This window comes from Rhinolophus hipposideros, assembly GCF_964194185.1.
Source record: "Rhinolophus hipposideros genome assembly, chromosome: 5".
NCBI classification, from domain to species: Eukaryota; Metazoa; Chordata; class Mammalia; order Chiroptera; family Rhinolophidae; genus Rhinolophus; species Rhinolophus hipposideros.
Window position 1 is genome coordinate 91634956 of NC_138051.1, and position 17993 is coordinate 91652948.

The window sequence follows — 17993 nt, forward strand, 5'->3', positions numbered from 1 at the left end:
AAAACCAAATTTACATTTTCATACGATGCAGTTAATCCTTAGCAATAAACGTGGAGCCTGCCTCTACTGAGAAGATGCTCCAGCCTGAAAAGGCTGGTCCACAGATGTGGGCCTCCCCCGACAGATGACTGCAGCAGGCCTTTCTGCCTTGGCAATCTTCCCCGGTAAGGAGGGTCTGATTAAGCCCTCCCTTGGCAGCTACTCAGCATGTGGAAGAGGTCATGTGTCCCAGGACAGAAAGAGTGATACTCTCCAAACCACAGGGCTAGGCTCTGTCCTCAGAGGGGAGATGACCAAGTTCCAGAGTGGATTTGCAAACAGTGCCCAAGAGCTGAGGACACTCTGAGTCTCAAGAGAAGGGAGAGGAGACCTTACTTCCCTTCAGGGCTCCGTCCCTCTTGGACACGGCCAGGTGTCAAGGGTCAATCCCCTCATTTCTCTGTTCAAGTTTGCTGTGAGAAAGTCAGTCCCTGGACGTCCCTGTCTCCACGGGGTGTGTTGAGGACCCTCTAGACCCCCTGGTGTTATTATAGAAGACCCTCCTTCCCCATAAGGACTGCAACACTCCAGCTGTGGCTGGTTACTTTGCTTTATTCGGAGACTAGTTTGCTACGTAAATCCATTACACAGTCCAACACACACATACTTGGCATAAAAGAGAGGAAAATACAACTCTTGATAGTAAATGGGACCGCCCTCAGCTCATCCCAGTCGATCCCAGTGGGAACACCCATGTTTAAGCTCAAAATAGGGGGGAATTTGGAATGAGGAGGCCTGGAGGGCTCAATCAGCGCCATTGCCCCTGTAACATTCTGGGCCAGGTAGACTTCCCTTGGCTGCGTGGCCATTTCCACAACCTTCAGACCTGGTCACTTCCTCCTCTAGGAAGGGGAAGAGAACCTCTTCAGGTTCTAGAAGGCCCTCCATAAGGAGCTGGGGCAGGTACTACCCAGTCAAAGCCAAGCGTAGCCCCGGGACCCCACTTCACTGGGGCAATCCAGCCTGGGCAGTCTGCCTCTGGGCACCCCTGCTGGAAGGGTTAAGAGACGCAGGGTAAATCTACCTCTTGGAGAAGTGGGTAGAGAGGGGAAGAGAGATTGAAGACGTTCTCCCTGCCCCCGCCCCTTTAGCAGATTCCAAAAATGTTCTACTGATGCCAGCTTCTATCTCCCCATTCCTGTCCCATTTTTCCCTTTGGCTGTGCAGAGCTGAAATCCCAGGGAAGTCAGAGCTGGGCCCAGCCCATCCACCAGGACATCTGGAGGACGAGAATTTCTGTTAAGGTCGGCAGGTCCCTGGGGCAGTAATAGGCTCTTCTGGCCCTTGGTATGGTCACCAGGGCAGGGGTCAGCACTAAGTGGCAGGAGAGCTGAGCCCGTACCCAGCTTTCCAGGAAAAGACAAAAGCTACAAATGGCCCATAGGCCCACTATCACTCTCCAGGTGGGTGAGGTGGCCTCTCTGGCAGAGGAGCAGTGCTGGAGAACAAAGAAGGCAGGGGCCACTTCCTCTCTGTGACAGGGGCTGTTTAAATCATAGTGGAGCTTTGGGCTGAGAGACGCCATAGAATGTGTTACTGTTTTGTTATATCTGAGAACTCGGGGAGAATGTCATGCTCCTCTCGGAGACTGCTAGACCCTCCATAGTGGGTGTGGCAGGGGACGGAAGTGGAGGCAGGGTGGGGGGACACTGCTAGTAGTCACATGACTCTATCCTCAGTGTCCTGGCACACAGTTGTCACGAAGAGCCTGGTCTTTTAACCATGGACACACGGACACACACACACACACACACAGGCTTCCGCGTCTGGTGTTCCAGGGCAGATGGAAACAGAACACTATTAGGAAGGATCTGTGTGTGGGGAACCTGAGTAAACACACTGGCTTTACGCCTCCGGACTAACACTGGTGCTTCAGTACTGACTTTTGAAAGGCCCACACACATCAGCCCAGGGAGCCCCAAGATTTGTTTCGCATCAGCCTGGGGCTTGGGGAATCTGCTCAACTCTCCCTATGAAATTGTGACATGTCTAGACCTGGGGTGTCTCTTCTCCCTGTCACTCCCCTCACGGTCCCCCACGCACATTCCAAGCGTCCCAAATGCCTCTCCAACTTCCTTCTCCTAATCCAACCTCTTGGCCCCACTCATCTTCCTTCCTGTCCCTTCATGGGTTGGGGCTCAAGGGTTAACGATGACAATACAGCTTCATGTTTCACCTCCTCAGATAACACTGGTGCACCTGGATAGGTGTCATCTGTGACCACAATGGCACTGGAAGGCCAGGGCAGGTGCACAGCCAGGTACCCACCCCCATCTCCCAGCACCCCTCTCTCCTGTCCTCACACTGCACTGCCCGACCCAGCTTCTCTTTGAAAACTTCCTGGAGGTGTAGTTCACTGTCTTCCTCCCGCCAGCAGCCCAGCCTGCAGCAGAAGACACCCATGAGCTGACAGAGCTCATCTCACACTCAACAGCCCCATTGGGCTCAGCAGGCTCCCTGGAACCAGCGAGGTCTTGATGCCACCCAGGCCCAGGGTTCCCTGACCCTGGCCCATTGTTCCCTCCAGCAGAAAGAGGTACCTGCATTTGACAAAGCAGGCGGCAGCCAGCCAGCCAGCTCAGCCCTCTCTGCACCCCACATGCGGGTGACCCCGGCTAGGCCAGCCTGACCGTGGGGGACCCTTCCCCTGCAGGCAAGTTAGAGGTCTGGAAGGTGGAGTGGAGCTTCGTTAACAACTCGGGCTCCTCGCTCTTGCCCACGGAGGCCTCGGGGGCACCCAGTGGGTAGGCCTCCCTGGGCGCGCCGGTCCTGGAGCAGGTGAGGAAGGCCAGGCAGGCCCCGCGGAGGCGGGCCAGGTCCCGGTGGGTGGTCTCGCTGACAAAGCAGTACAGCACGGGGTCGGCCACGCAGTTGAAGCTGGTGAGCAGCAGGGAGAAGTGGTAGGCGTTGAAGACGCCCTTGGCGAAGTCGCAGTTGGACTCCCAGATGCTGCGCACCAGCAGCAGCGCGTGGTAGGGCAGGAAGCAGGCCAGGAAGATGACCACGGTGCTGAGCACCAGCCGCTGGATCTGGTCCTTGCGGCTCTTCTGGGTGCCGTGGCTGCGGTGCACGGCCCGCAGGATGCCGCGGTAGGAGGCCAGCAGCAGGCACAGGGGGAAGAGGAAGCCGACCAGGAAGCGGTAGTAGTTGATGCCGCGCTGCCATGGCGCCAGTGGGTAGTGCTCGAAGCAGACGCGGTGCTGGTTGGCGTCCTCCACCACCTCCTTCTGCAGGAGGAAGTAGACGCTGGCCAGCAGCTCCTTGGCCCAGATGGCCACGCTGACGCCCACGGCCGCCTTCAGGGTGCGGACCTGGTGGAAGCGGAAGGGGTGGGCCACCGCCAGGTAGCGGTCGATGGAAATGCAGCAGAGGAAGCCCACGCTGATGTAGATGTTCTCGTACAGGAGAATGCCGCACAGCTGGCAGGACAGGTCGCTGTACGACCAGTTGTCGTGCTGCAGCACGTACTGCAGCCAGAAGGGCAGCGAGCAGATGTAGAAGAGGTCGGCCACCGTGAGGTTGCACAGGTACACGCCCAGCTCGTTCCGGGCCTTGACCTGCAGGTAACCGAAGTAGAGAGACAGGCAGTTGGCCGGGAAGCCCACCACCAGCACCGTGACGTACACCACCGGGGAGAGTGTCTGGTGGATGGTGTGGTCGATGGTGCAGTTCTGTGAGGCGGTGCTGGCAGTGATGTTCCCCATCTTTGGGCCTGAAGGGGCCTCACCCCTCATGGGCTCAGGGATCGGGTCTGTCTGGGCTGCATCTCGTTGAGAGGGTGTGGTTCACGTGGTGTCAGAGGCGGGGCCTCCTTGGTGCTGTGAGCCCCTGAAAGTCAAAGGCAGGAAAGGCTTAGAATAATAGGAGCTAACATTTATATAGCACTCACCGTGTGGCAGGGACTGTTCTCAGTGCCTCGCTTACTTTAGAAGATGACCCAGCTCCAACTAGAATATCTGAACGTGGTTTATGTCTCCCCAGCCTCCTTCCCTGGCTTCCTGCTGCCCCTTAGTTATTTTCCTGGTCCCTCATTGATAGCGAGCAAGGCCAGGAGCTCTTGTGAGCACAGCCCATCCTGAGGCCAGCTCTCCAAGGGAAGGAGAGGCAAAGATCTATTCCAACCCACAGGCAAGGCCCAGGGAAGGCCCAGCCACTCTCTCCTACAGCAGTAAGTGTCATCCACATTTTACTACTTGCTCATGGGAACCAACCAGGTCAGTCAGCAGTGAGGCCACAGCCCCTCCTGGGGGCCTCTCCAGACAGCAGTGAACGGGCCCAACCTTCTCTACATCCCACCGTGTGCTGGCGGGAAACAAAGGCTGAGCTTCCCTCGGGGCACTGCCTGGATTCCTGGGTGCTTGTCAGCAGATGCTATCTCTTCTGTCCTCCACAGAGCTTGGGGAACCCAGCATGGGGGACAGCCCAGGACCAGGTACCAACAGACACGAGTGCCAGGCCAGGTTCAGCCACTTCCAGGCTGTGCAAGTCATTTACCCTTTCGAGCCTCAGTTTCCTCATCTGTAAAGTGGGGGTAAAAACACCTGCCCTCAAGGTCAGCACTGGGGCCACGTAAGATGATGGATGTCAAAATGCATGGCATTATTTTTCCAGCAGCAAAGAGGCAGAGGAAAAGATGGTACTTTTACCTATATTGGCGGAAAGTCCAGATTGTTGAGCCCTTAACAAAGAAAATGCTATGTATACAAATACATTTGAACAAGATAAAATGAAGTTTTTTTTGTTGTAAACCTACTTTATAAATTAGTATATCAAAATGAAAGGCCTGAGCTTCTCTATTGATGTTCAGATGAAAAATCTGGCTATGTCTAAATCAGGATTTTTTAACCTTTTTTTTTTCCATAATTATCCGCACAAGGAGCCTTTTTAGACATTATTTTCTCCCCTCCCTCGCCACGAAATTCTAATACCCCAGGTATACTACATATCTGTTTATGTACAATGACCCTTTGGAAGGTAGCAATTAATTGTAATACCGTGTTTCCCCGAAAATAAGATCTAACCGGAAAATAAGCCCTAGCATAATTTTTCAGGATAACATCCCCTGAACATAAGCCCTAATGCATCTTTTGGAGCAAAAATGAATATATAACCCGGTCTTATTTTGGGGGAAACACGGTATGTGAGATTTTTTTTCACCCCTCCCTTGAGAATGCATGGTCTCCATGTGGTTGCAAATTCTGAAGGAGTGGGGTCTGAATTAGGCTGTTTTGTGGTATCAGCAGATGAGCCTTGCCCTTTGCTCTCTCTTCACCATAGTGAAGCTGGGACTCTCCGAATAGAAGAGAAACCCCTCAGAGTTCATGACCGACCTCTCATCACCCAAGGAGCAGGGCCCCTCCCTCAGCAACCTGTGTCCTTCCTGGCCTTGTGGCCACCTGAGCCAGGGTACAGTGTGCTGGGAAGGGGCCCAGAAACCTCAGCACAGCAGGTCCAGTCGTGAGGTTCATAGAGGATAAATTTGAGGGGTTCTCCTGAAATCAAACGCTCAATCGTGTAAGTAACTAAGTATGTGCATTTTTCCTGGGTGAAGGGCCTGTAGCTTTCATAAGTATCTTTAAAATGAGCAAGAGATGGACCAGGTCCAAAGCTGTCCCCGGACTCCCTGCGGCTCTCTACGGAGCCAGACCCTCACCCATTCATGGCCTCGACCATTAGTCACCCAACACCTAAAATGCAAACCAGACCCTCCTCTTCCTTGCTCCTATCACACCTGTGGCAGAACCAAATTCCTTCTGGGAGCTCCAAGGCCCAATATGGTCTGACCCCAGCTCCCCCACCTTGCCCATCACCCCACAATCTAGCCACACTGGCCAGCCTTCTGTGCCTCCGTCACCCAGCTTCCCTCCTGCCTCAGACCTTTGCATCAGCTGCTTCCTCTCCTGGAATGCTGCCTCACCTCTACCTCCATTTCAGGGCTGGCTCCTTCTCTGCTGGGTCTCAGCTTCAATGTCACCTCCTCAGGAGGCCTTCCCTGACCACCCACTTCAAGCCGCCCCCTCCCCAGTCACCATCACATCATCCTAGCTGATCACTCCACAAAAGCTCCCATCAATATCCGAGATTTTTGTTGTTTATTGACTTGTCTGCGTGTTGATGGTCCATCTTCTCCGCGACAATATAAATTCCAAGAGGGCAGAAGCCTTGTGCACCGTGAACAATGACTGGCATATCCCAGGCATTCATGAATACTCCTGGAAGGAATAAGTGAATGCTACCTCCCCATTTTACAGGTGAAGAAACTGAGGTTCCAAAGGGGAAGTGACTTGCCTAAAGCTTGCCTGAGGAAGGAAGCCTTGGTGTTAGATCCAGGTCTCCTTTCTCCATGCCCCACCTCCCTGACACCTCCAGTCGCCATGTGAGACTCACCCCCAACCTCTCACTCCCCAGAAGACTAGGACACCCAGTCGGGCTTATCTTCTTAACCTCTCCAGGACACAGGCCTGGAATTTCAGTGATGGTGGAGGAGAGGGGTGCTTCTTGTTGTTTTTAATTGTGATTCAATGTGTATAACATAAAAATTTACCACATTAACCATTTTTAAGTATACAGTTCAGTAGCATTAAGTATATTTACTTGTTGTACAACCATCCCCACCATCCATCTCCAGAACATTCACATCTTCCCCAACAGAAACACTGTTCCAATTAAACACTAACACCCCATTCCCTTCTTACCCCAGCCCCTGGCAACCACCGTTCTACTTTCTGTCTCTATAAATTTCACTACTCTAGGTCCCTCATACAAGTGGAATCATGCAATATTAGTCTTTTTTTGCGACAGGCTTATTTTCCTTAGCATAGTGTCCTTAAGGCCATCCATATTATAGCGCGTGTCAGAATTTCCTTCCTGTTTAAGGCTGAATAACATTCAGTTATATGGATACGTTGTATTTTGTTTTTTCATTCATCAGTGAACATTTGGGTTGTTTCTAACTTTTGGCTATTGCAAATAATGCTGCTATGAACACAGATGTACAAACATCTATTTGAGTCCTGCTTTCAGTTTTTGGGAAGTATATACCCAGAAATGGAATTGCTGGATCACATGGTAATTCTATTTTTAACTTTTTGAGGAACTGTCATGCTGTTTTCCATAATGGCTGCACCGGTTTACATTCCTACCAACAATGCACTGGGTGTTTTCTTGTTTTTGTGATTTGGGGTTTTGCTTATATGTTTCGATGGTGAGAGGAAGGGGAGAAGGGGCAGCTGAGACCTGTGACCCCTAACTCTGTCCACAGCTCGGTGAGTCAGAATTTGGCCCTACTCACCCTCTTCTTGCCGGCTCTCCTGTCCGTGAAGCCCAAGCCCCACCTGTGGGACCAAACGGTTCCCCTGGCTTACATATGAGGAAGGTGACAGCAGCACAGGTCCCCGAACCATGCCCAGGGGTACCCACCCAGGACCAACTAACCACGTCTCTGAATTTACTTCAGGTTCTCCACAGTCCAGATAAAATCCACCCCCAGGAAGATAAAATTCATTCAGAAACATAGGCCGCCAGGCGCCAACCGAACAGGGCAAATGAAGCCACAGCAAAAACACGTCCTGTCAGGTCTTAAGAGTTCCTTGAGAGTCACTGGGCCGGAAGCCTGTTGTTTATTAGTGGTGAGTATATGTACGTGCAGGGTGGGCTGGGACAGCGGCTTGTAGCTTCCTCTTTCCTAGGCCAACAATAAGTGAATTCTGGCAACCAAAGTCACAAAGAGTCAAGCCTGCAGGACAAAGAAGAAACATTTACTATGTTTAGAAAGTGCTTCCTACGTTCACTGTGGAGGGAAAGGCGAGTTTGGTACCTAGAGCTTGGGTACCTAGTGCAACGGCCTCCTATCGGATTCACTGCCTCCATCCCACCACTCTCAAAGCCATCCTGTAAAACACAAATCTAACCTAATCACTCCTGCTTCGCATCCTTCCATGGCTTTCCAAACATCCATCCATCCATCTGTCCACCCATCCATCTATCCACCCACTCGCCCGTTTACTTAGTCATTCACACAACTACTACTGAGTATCTGTTCTATGGCAGGGACTGCACTGGACACTGGCCCCTAGTCTAACTCCAGTTAGTCTCACAGGAGAGGGGAGGAGATAAGAGAATCTACTCCTAAGGAGAACACAGGATTTTCAGGGAGCTCATTAGAGGAAACCTAACCCAGCCAAAAAGCCCTCCTGAGCAGCAGTATTCTAAGACAAGAAGAAGGGGGAGCGCTGCCTGAGCAGAGGGCAGTTTCTGCCTGTAGAAACAATGTGTGCAACAGACCAAATCCAAGAGAGAATGGGCACCTTTGGGGAACTGAAAGTAGCTTGGCATGACTGGATCTAGGTATGTGGAGGGCATGGCACAAGAGGAGACAACGAGAAGCTGTAGTAACTAACAACTAATTAGAAAGGAGGTGGGAAATAGGGAAAATCTGAGGTGTTCCTCAGTGCTTAGTTCTTATATGATATCAAAAATTATTTGTTAGATAGATGGATAAGTGGAGAAGTAAGTGGGTGGGTAGATGGGTAGGTAAGTGGATGGGTGGTTGGATGGATGAGGGAGTAGGTGGATAGATGTGAGTAAATGGGTGGATAGATGGATGAATGAGTGGGTGGATGGGTGGGTATGTGAATAACTAGATAGGTGACGGGTAGATGGATAGATGGATGGGTTCGTGGGTAGATAGATGGATGAAGGGTTGGTAGACAGGTAGAAACAGAAAAGTGACAAGGAGGAATCGCTGTGGTCTCCTCTCCTGCAGTCCGGCATATCTCAAGCTGCCTGAGCTGGCCAGAGTGTCCTGCTTTTTTACCCAGACTTTGTCACAGCCAGCTCTCCCTTCTACCAGTTTGTGAGGACAGGCACCCCCAGACGGAAACTCCACCTTGCCAGGAGTGTCCCTCCTCAACACGCTCTACATGGGAACCTCGCTTCCCAAAAATCAAAGGACAACGTGGGTACCAAAGTGTCCTGTAAATGGAAAGACATAGATGGGATGAAAGAATCAAGCCACATCTGTTGAGAGCCCTCCATGTGCCAGGCACATGTCTGTCAACACCATTCTCATCAGCGCCCATTTTACAGATCAGAAAACTGAGGCTCAGAGACATGAACCAACCTGCTCAAGCTGCCACAGTTACAATGTGGTAGGCCAGCTTTTGAACTCAGACTGGCCCAGACTTTCCTGTACACCATGCTCTCTTTCTGTTTGTCATGATTGTCACTGGGCAGCCACCCTCCACTTTCAGGCTTCGCCAGGTTCCGGTCCCTATGGATGCTTCCATGAGCGCCACCCGGCTTAGTCCTGGGCGAGCTCCCTGCACCTACAGGATGCTCTGCCAGGTCAACCATTGCCTCAACACCTACTGAAGAATACCTGTGCACCTAGCTGTGGTTCCCCAAGGCAGAGCGGGTGGGGCAAAGAATCAAAACAAGCAGCCGCTGCCATCTACCTCAGACACTTTATCGTCCAGCTAAGAAAACTGAGAGGCTACACACAGGCAATCCAACACCTAAAAGCAAACCTTTAGACAAATGCTTATCAGCATAGAAGTATCTCTGAGGGCTTTAATGACCAGGAGAATTAAGCCCCGAAAGGAAGGAAGGGCCTCTTTGACGCAAGGTAAGAACCTCTTGAACGTTCGAAGCCACGAGGAGGTGCCTGGCGCTGAAGTACTGCTGGTGCATAACCGGGGATCTAACCGTCATTTGTCCATTCATCTCTGCTCTGTGGTGCCCAGGGGGACACACAATTCCTCCCAGTACCGGGGAGCCCTGAGCCCAAAGAGTGGGGAATTTCCTGCACGCCCACCTTCCCTTCTTTAGCTGGTCAAACTGCCACACGCTTCAAACAAGGCTGTTTCATTTCCTAAAATGAAATGAAACATTTGTTTCAGAGGCTGTTGGTATTTTCCCCTGGGGCAGGGGTAGAAACTAGGCAGCATTTTTCCTCAGTCTCCAAGTTTCCCCCAGATAGCCTCATTCGGGCAACAGCGGTGAGACAGAATCACATTTCCACAGCCCTCGTAACTGTATCCAAATTCAATCCTATCTGAGCTCACGAAGTCACTGTGATCAGGCGGGGCTGGCACTGCTAACCCATTTCACAGAACCTGAAGCCCAGAGAGGCGAACCGAGTTGCTTAAGTTCACACAATAAGTCAGGTGCATCTGAATCCAGGACCCAGCTCCACAGCATCAACTTGCTGCCGTTAAGCTCTTTGGCCACAAGCCACAGCAAGAAACACAGTTGACGTTGTCACCGGCACACACAGAATGCGTGCACACAGGAACCAACTTCCCCAAAGCAGTACTTACCCTACCATTGGCACGCACTCCGACCACTTCTATTTTGTTTCTTCTAAACGCAGGTCATGAGCGACTGAATTGATTTCCTGACCCACTAATGGATCACGACCCTTGGTTTGGAAACAGCTGGACTGGCCCCCTCCTGCTCAGCCTCCGGACCCCAGGAAGGCGATACTCTCTCCAGCCAGGTGAGGGGGAGTCGTCCCAGGGGAATCCCAGGCTCTGCCTGACTTCAAACCTCAAACAGCCTGGCTTCCTCAGCAGCTCTACGGAGGCTTGGCGGAGGAGGCAGAAAGCACCAGCCCAGCCTGGGGGACCCCCCACGCGGGCACCCCTGCCGTCAGGACCCACACTCCCCTTCCAGCGATTTCCCACAGAAGCACCTCCCAGCTTGATCTGGAAAACCCAGCTGCAGGCTGCTGGGTCCAGAGCTGAGGCAGAATCATGTGAACGCCACCGTCAGTCCGATCCGGTGTCAGGCTGGCGGTTGCCCAGGAACATTCGCCAGCCACCGGAGAGGGTGGCAGGACTGCTCCCTCCACCATCCCCAGCCTGCTTTCCACACCCCCCAGAGGCAGGGAGCAACCCTGAGGGGAATGTTAACGCCTGAATTAGGGACAGAAGACCTCGGGGATTTGGGGGGCCGGTGCAGGAGGAGCGGGGTGCACTAATTCTACCCATCACACCACCTTTGGGCATCTACAGGCTACCAGGACAAAAGAGACAGGCAGTTGAACCCCTGCGCCAGGGGTCCTCACTGGAGCCCCTCAGACAGGCTGATGCTCTCAGGTAACTAGACTAGACCGCAGACCCCAGCGTGAAAGGACAGCAGGCAAGGAGAGGGGGAGCGGACTGATTCCACTGCCACCCCAGGCTGTCACCCTTTAGTCACGAGCAACCAACATCTGAGTCAGTGGGTCCCACCTACCATAGAAAACTGCCTGGGGCACTTATAAAAAATAGAACCAATGCCCAGGCCCTACCCCAGATGAATTAAATCGCACTTCCTGGAGCTGAGGTGCCAGCACCAATGTTTTTAAAAGCTTCTGGACCATTTCAGCGGGCAGCCAAGTGGAGAAGCACTGATGTGTTGGAGGCGGGTTGGATCCTGTTCTGCAGACCAGCAGGCCCGGGGCAAACGAGGAGGGTGCTGGGCCACAAATAAGGCGGCATCAGTGTTTTTAAATAGTGTAGCCCCACGCCGGGAGCAAGCATAGGGCTCTGGCCTCAGGGGGTCCCCTGGCTCTCAGGAGCAGTTACTAAACTTCCTCAGCACAGGGCTGACGGCACCCCTGGAGGTTCCCTAGCCCAGCCTCCTCATCACGCAGGTGGGGAAACAGGCCCAGCCCCCGCGAAGGCTCTTGACCAGGCTGTTAACAGCTAAATAATAGAGCCGTGATTCTAGAAACCTGCTGCGGACTTCAGGAGCCCTGCTCTTTTGGCGTAAGCTCCTCCCTCGGGGGTCGTCTCCTTGGAGCCTTGCTGGAGCCAGGAAGCCAGTGCCCACCATGCATGGGGGCACTGAGGACTTCTGCGCTCCCTGCTCTGTTAGGAGGTCGGTGGCACTTGTCTCCTCCAGAGCAAATCACTATTGTCCTGTCGGGACAGTATTGGTAGGGCTCCCAGAAAACGTCCCTCTCGGCGCTGCCTGGGCCCTCCAAGCAAATGCTTCCACACACAGCCGGCACTTTTCAGTGATCTCCTACGTTAGACGCTGTAAAAGGCTGTGGCTTGTCATGGTGCAGAAGTCTGAATGGAGACACACATGCTATTCCTGCGTTATGGAGTGTGGCTGGCTTTCCTGATGTCATAAGGAAGGACCAGTGGATTAGGAGTCCAGGGTCAATGTAGTGGTCAGCGCCTGGCTTTTCCTGCAACACACCGGCCAAAGAGAGCGCCCTTGGCTTTCTCTGCAGGTGGGCCAGCCGACAGGAGTTGCACACGCTGGCCAATCTATACCATCGCTGTCTGTACCTGCAAAAAGCACTGATGGCACTGTGTCCCCTCCTTCCCCGGGACCCCCAAGCTGCCCCCAAGCTGCCCAGCCCCCTCTGCGGACAATATGTACACACCATACCTCACTTGGAATGGGGAGCCCTCCTGTCTCCAGTGACAGGGACCCCTCTTTCCCCGCCCCCTGGGCATTTGGGACTACAGACAGGATGAAGCTGACCAGTTTTACTCAAATCAGCTGAGCCCATGTCCTCTGTGAAATGCCCCCTCAGCCAGAGAAAAAAGAGCTGTGTTCCACTTCAGTGTTAGGATTTTGTCTCTAATCTAAAACAGGAAAGGAGAACAAGAAGCCGTGGTGACACCAAGCACCAGGCAGTGGCCTGAGGTATCCTACAGACCTCATAACCTGACTTCCCCCAAACCTCTCCAAGGAAACCTACGACTGAGTAAAAGTATTGATCTTGGAATAAAAACGTAACCTCAAGAGACGCCCCCGGCCTACCTCCCCACATTCAAACGTCTGTCCTTAAGTCCCGAGTGGCAGCATGTGGGAGCTGCCCCCGAGCTGAGGGAGGCAGTTAGTGAAGCGTGAGAATGCCCGAGCCCTGAGGGGTGCCCGAGCCCTCACAGGGGCTGCCAGGGCCCACGCCCACCTCTGTCCTGGGCCTCAGTTGGGCCAGGCCTACCACCTGGGTTCATTTCCTCATTCCGTCTCTCAGCGCCAATGACAGCAGTCATGAAGCACCAGACCCCCACTGGCAGGGCAGCACTACTGATCCCCAAAAGGCTGGGCTAAGCCCTGAGTGTCCCTGTCTGCCCGCAGCATAAACATCTGCTCCAGGGCCCTGGGCTCTGAAGGGCTGGTAGACATTTTGGAGCTGCCTCTGGAGGCTACTTTGACCGCCCCTGAGCCCCAGGCCACAAGGCCTTCGGGCACCCGCTGGCTCCCAGAGGTCCAAGTCGCCTGGATAGCATCAGAGGGAGGGCTCTGGAGTCTGCCCTGAGCTAGTGGCATCATGCAAGGACTCCAGCACATGGCAGCAACCCTGTGGTCACCGCAGGGAGGTTAAGAGCAGAGGTGCTGGGCCAGTCTGTGAGGGCAGGCCCCACGCTGCCACAGTGGCTTTGTGACCTTGAGAAATCGCATTCCTGGGTAACCAGGGGACTTCCATGAGAATCAAAGCGGTCCGCAAGTGCCTGGTGCTTAGTAGGCTGTTGGTAAGTGTCAGGGAGGATGCAATGAAGAGGAGGATGGTGGTGGTGACAGCACCGTCCCTCAGGCTGGAAGGTCCTGCCCTCCGTCCTGGGTGAAGGACAGGATGGGCAGGCCAACGTGGGAAGGCACTCGTTAGGGCACATCACCTTGTTCTCGTGGCAACTGCTGATTTGGGGCCGTGGCGGCTCCTTGAAGGCTCTGACAAGTACAAGAAGCTCCATCGGGAGCCATCTGCCGTTTGCCTGCAGGGACCTTCCCTGACTTGTGTCTTGAAGGCCGGGCCCCTCCCCAGGCCTCACACTTTGGCACGCGCTTCCGTCAGAGGAGCTGACACAGGTGCTGCATTGTTGCAGGTTTACCAGGGGCCAGGTGCGAATCAAGAATGGCGTCGAGTGTATACATTTTTTTGGCACCCTCTGTATATACATATACAGAGAACGGGTTAGTGGTTGCTAGAGGAAAGGGGTGGGGGTTGGGGAAAATGGGTCAACTGGTTTTGGGTTTTTTAGTTTAAATAAATTGAATTCAGAAAAAAATCAAAAGAGATTATCTAATGCAGATCCATAACTCTAGGCAGGTTAACTCCCATTAAAAAAAATAACATGTAAAAGAAGACTTGAATAAGTGAAACCAATATCCCACATTACTGATTAGAGACATTATTTTAGTAATTACACTTTGAGTTTAACTCAACACCAAGTCTCCAAATTCAGTGATGCAGGTGTCCTGCAGAAGCGGGACATTCTCCCTGATGGATCTAAACACACCCCTAGCCCAGCAGTTAGAGAAAATCAAGGAGGACCTAGCAGGATCAACCCGGTGAGCTGCTTGATATATGACAACATGTCTGAGCTGCAATAGCACCTGGTGACCCTGCACCAACCTTCTGAGCATAAAGGCATACATCCCTGCTTCATGTCCACCTTCCAAATCTCACACAAAACGTCTCTTCTGGCCTAAGTAAACTTGGAACTATTCAGAGAGGGGAGGAGGGTTGGGGTCCTGGGTAAAAAAGTCAAAAGGATTAAGTACAAATTGGTAATTACAAAATAGTGACAGAGATGTAAAGCACAGCATAGAGAATATAGTCAACAATGTTGTAATAACTATATATGGTGCCAGGTGGGTACTGGACTGATTGTGGTGATCACTGGATACATTATATGAATATCTAACCACTATGCTGTACACCTGAAACTAATATAAAATATTATTGAGTGTCAACTGTGACTGAAAAAAATAAATAATTAAAACAACCAGAATGGAATTCTGTAAAATGTACTTGCCAGTTAGCTAAAGTTGACATAAAAAAAAAAAAAAAAAAAAAAAAAAAAAAAGAATGGCGTCGAGCACAGGAGGAGGCCCAGCACCTACAGAGATCCCCCCAAATGCCTGGCACCCCGGCCCTGGTGCAGCCGGAGAGGAGGCGCGAGCAACTGAGGGTCAAGAAGCGCATGCCTTGCTGTGGGTGCCCACTTTGTACCCAGGACTGCACGGAGGGCCTCCCCACTGTTTCCCGTTTCTCCCCTCGCACAGACCCTGCGAGGCAGGGCTATCCCTATTTTATAGATAAGGCAACTGAGACACTCGGAGAGCGCCAGCAACCTGCCCAGGGTCGCAGAGCCGGGGAGCAGCAGCTGTTTGACTCCAAAGACGGGGCTCTTGACCACTGTGTGGAAACCCAGTGGCTCAATGCAACACAGCTTTCTTACCTTACCTTCAGGGGTCAAAAGTCTAATGTGGGTCTCGCTGGGCTACAATCAAAGTGTTGGCAGGGCTGCATTCCGTCTGGAGGGGAATGGACTTCCTCACCTTTCCTAGTTTCTAGAGGCTTCTGGCATTCCTTGGCTTGTGGCCCCTCCTGTCTTCAAAGATACCAGTGGCAAACTGAGTCCCTCCAGCATGGCTTCACTCCACCCTCTGCTCCCATCCTATGTCTCCTTCTCTGACTCCCCCCCTCATGCTCCCCTCTTTCCACTTCTAAGGACCCTTGTGATTACACTGCGCCCACTGCTAAGTAGCAGCACTGGGGTCCAAGTCAAGGCCTGAATGAATTGTACTTGAATAATCACCACTGCAATGCATAGGAATTTGCACAATTATTTGTTGCTGTCCCTCTCCCCCTCTACCCAGTAAGCTCCATCAGGAAGCAGGAGGGTCTGTTTTAGTCTCTGCCAGGGAGGACGGTGGTTTGGCCCAAAATAAATGCACAACCGAAATATGTTGAATGTTTGATTAAATAGATGAATCTCAACTACATTTATTTCTGCAGCCCATCTGGAAGGCCAGCGTGGCTGAAATTGAAGTTAGGAGCTGACAAATTGGGAGAGACAGTCAGAGACAGCCAGATATGGGATATGGGATAAGGCAACAGGAAGAGGGTTTGTTTTGACTCTGAGGGCATGTGTGGGTGGCTATGTGTGAAAATGCAAAATGAACAACGGAAGCCTGCTGCTAAAAGAAAGACTTTTATCTCGTTTTTTTTTTTTTTTTTTGGAGAGTCTGTGGTCTGAGAAGGTCTGAGCTGCCTGGGACATCCTTCCTGCGCTGATGCCCAAGGCACAAACAACAGGCCTGCATGTTGTCATGGCAACCCCAGGCCTGCTGCCCCCCCAATTCCACCTCCTGCCTCCTCACCCAGAGTGCTGCAACCCATCAATTAATAACCTAATAATGTATGACAACAGTCACTCCAAACACCCAGGCAGCAGTCCTCTTGAAAAACAAACAGACTTCTCCAGGAAACTGAGTGCTACAGAGATGTTCATTAACTCAGCCTGGGCCACCTGCTAAAATCTAGCTTTCTGAATCCAAATTACTCTCTCCCTAGCATCTCCCTCTGGTTGTAAAGGCTTGGGGTTGGCAGAGCTGAGGACTGAAGCCTCACAGGTTCCAGGGAAACAGACACTAGAAAAGCTACCAGGTAGGATGCCTGCCCCCTCAGCCCTGAAACGCACAGATAAACCAATCCTGACCCAAAAGGATATTTGTATCTCTGCGGGTCTTTTCCAGAAACGTTACATCCTTTGCAAGGATGAATTAGTTACCATGGCACCAGAAAAAACGCAAAAGCAAAAGGGAAGATTTTCAAGTTTTGGAAGATTCAAGATGGTTGGAAGTGTTTGATGCTCTTCTCATTGAGAGGTGGGGTCTAAGTCCCCTCCCCTTGAATCTAGGCCGGCTCTGTGACTACTCGACCAATAGAATAAAATGGAAGACACACAGTGCCAGCTTCTGAGTCCAGGTCTGAAGAGATCGGCAGCTCCTACCTCCTTTCTCTTGGGATGTTTCTCTTGTAATCTAGGTGCCCTGCTGAAAGGAAGCCCAAGAGAGGCCCACATTGAAAGAAACCAAAATCCTGGCTGACAGTCCCAGCTAAAGCCACAATCTACCGGCTCGCCACAACGTTGTGATCTTGGAAGAGGACCCACCAGCCCCCGCTGCGCCATCTCAGCTGGTGTTGCCAATAGCAGAGATAAGCCATTGCCACCAAGCCCTACCCAAATCACAGATTCATGAGCGAAATAGATGAGTACTATTACTTCAAGCCAGTGTCTTCTGAAGTGGTTTGTAATGCAGCAGTAGGTAACTGGAACAGAAGTGTTCTTTTTCTCCAAAATCACTTAAGAGCTTATCATGTGCTGGCTTCATTCACATGGTTATTTAATTTTAATTTTTGTAACAACTTTGTGAGGTAGACATAATAATCTCCTTTTTCCCCCATGAAGATATTAAGGTTCAGAGAGGTAAGGGATCTTGTTGGAGACCAGCCAGCTAGGAAGGATGAAATCTGTTTTCCACTCTTTGATTCCTGTTAGATGAGTTTTCTCTCCCTACAGAGTGAGCCATAGCCAGAAGGTGCAACATAATAGTAACAAGGAAACTCAGAGCTAACACTTAGGAGCAAGGCTTTCAAGGCAAGCTCTTTACCTATGTGATCTTACAACCCTAGGAAGTAGGCTCTACTATCATGCGCATTTCACAGAAAGTGAAACCAAGGCCTAAAAAGCTGATACATGATTTCCCCCAAGGTAATAGCTTTAATAGGAGGAAGAGCCAAGATTTGGACCCAGGCCACCTCTGTTAAGTTCAGAATTGTTTTCCCTTCTTTCTTCTTACGGAAACTTAACTGTGGGGGGTGGGGGTACATGTACACCCCAAAGTCACCCCAACAGATGCCCACGGCCCCTCCTACGGCCCATGCCCAGCAAACAGAGTGGGCTGCTGGCAGAGGTGAAGCGAAACGTAACCATGTCATCTCAGATGCATATAGTTACAAACCATTCTCACATCTCTTTTGTCCTCTCAACCCCTCTGTGAGGTGGCAGTGGCTAGTATTTATGTCCATTCTACAGAGGCCCAGCCACAGCAAGTGACCTGCCCAAAGCCACACAGCCTCTGGCTCCATCAGTGCTCTCTCCTTTGCCCATTGCTGAATCCCAAAGAGACTTCCCGTGCCTTTCGCCATCGCATCA

At 51.9% G+C, this 17993-nt stretch overlaps 1 protein-coding gene across 2 annotated transcripts in view; it reads right to left on the reverse strand.

Annotated features, from left to right (window-relative positions):
* Positions 1 to 578: 578 nt before the first annotated feature.
* GPR68 (G protein-coupled receptor 68) overlaps positions 579 to 17993 on the reverse strand; it is a 28875-nt gene continuing 11460 nt past the window's right edge. The window contains exons 1-2 of one of the 2 annotated variants that reach the window (XM_081047364.1): positions 10359 to 10494; positions 579 to 3867 (exon numbers count right to left, since the gene is read on the reverse strand). In XM_081047364.1, the coding sequence (XP_080903490.1) occupies positions 2655 to 3773 (1119 nt within the window). In that variant the 5' untranslated portion in view covers positions 3774 to 3867; positions 10359 to 10494 and the 3' untranslated portion in view covers positions 579 to 2654. Of the gene's footprint in view, positions 3868 to 10358; positions 10495 to 17993 lie in introns of those variants that run through there. The other variant, XM_081047365.1, reaches the window with a different exon arrangement.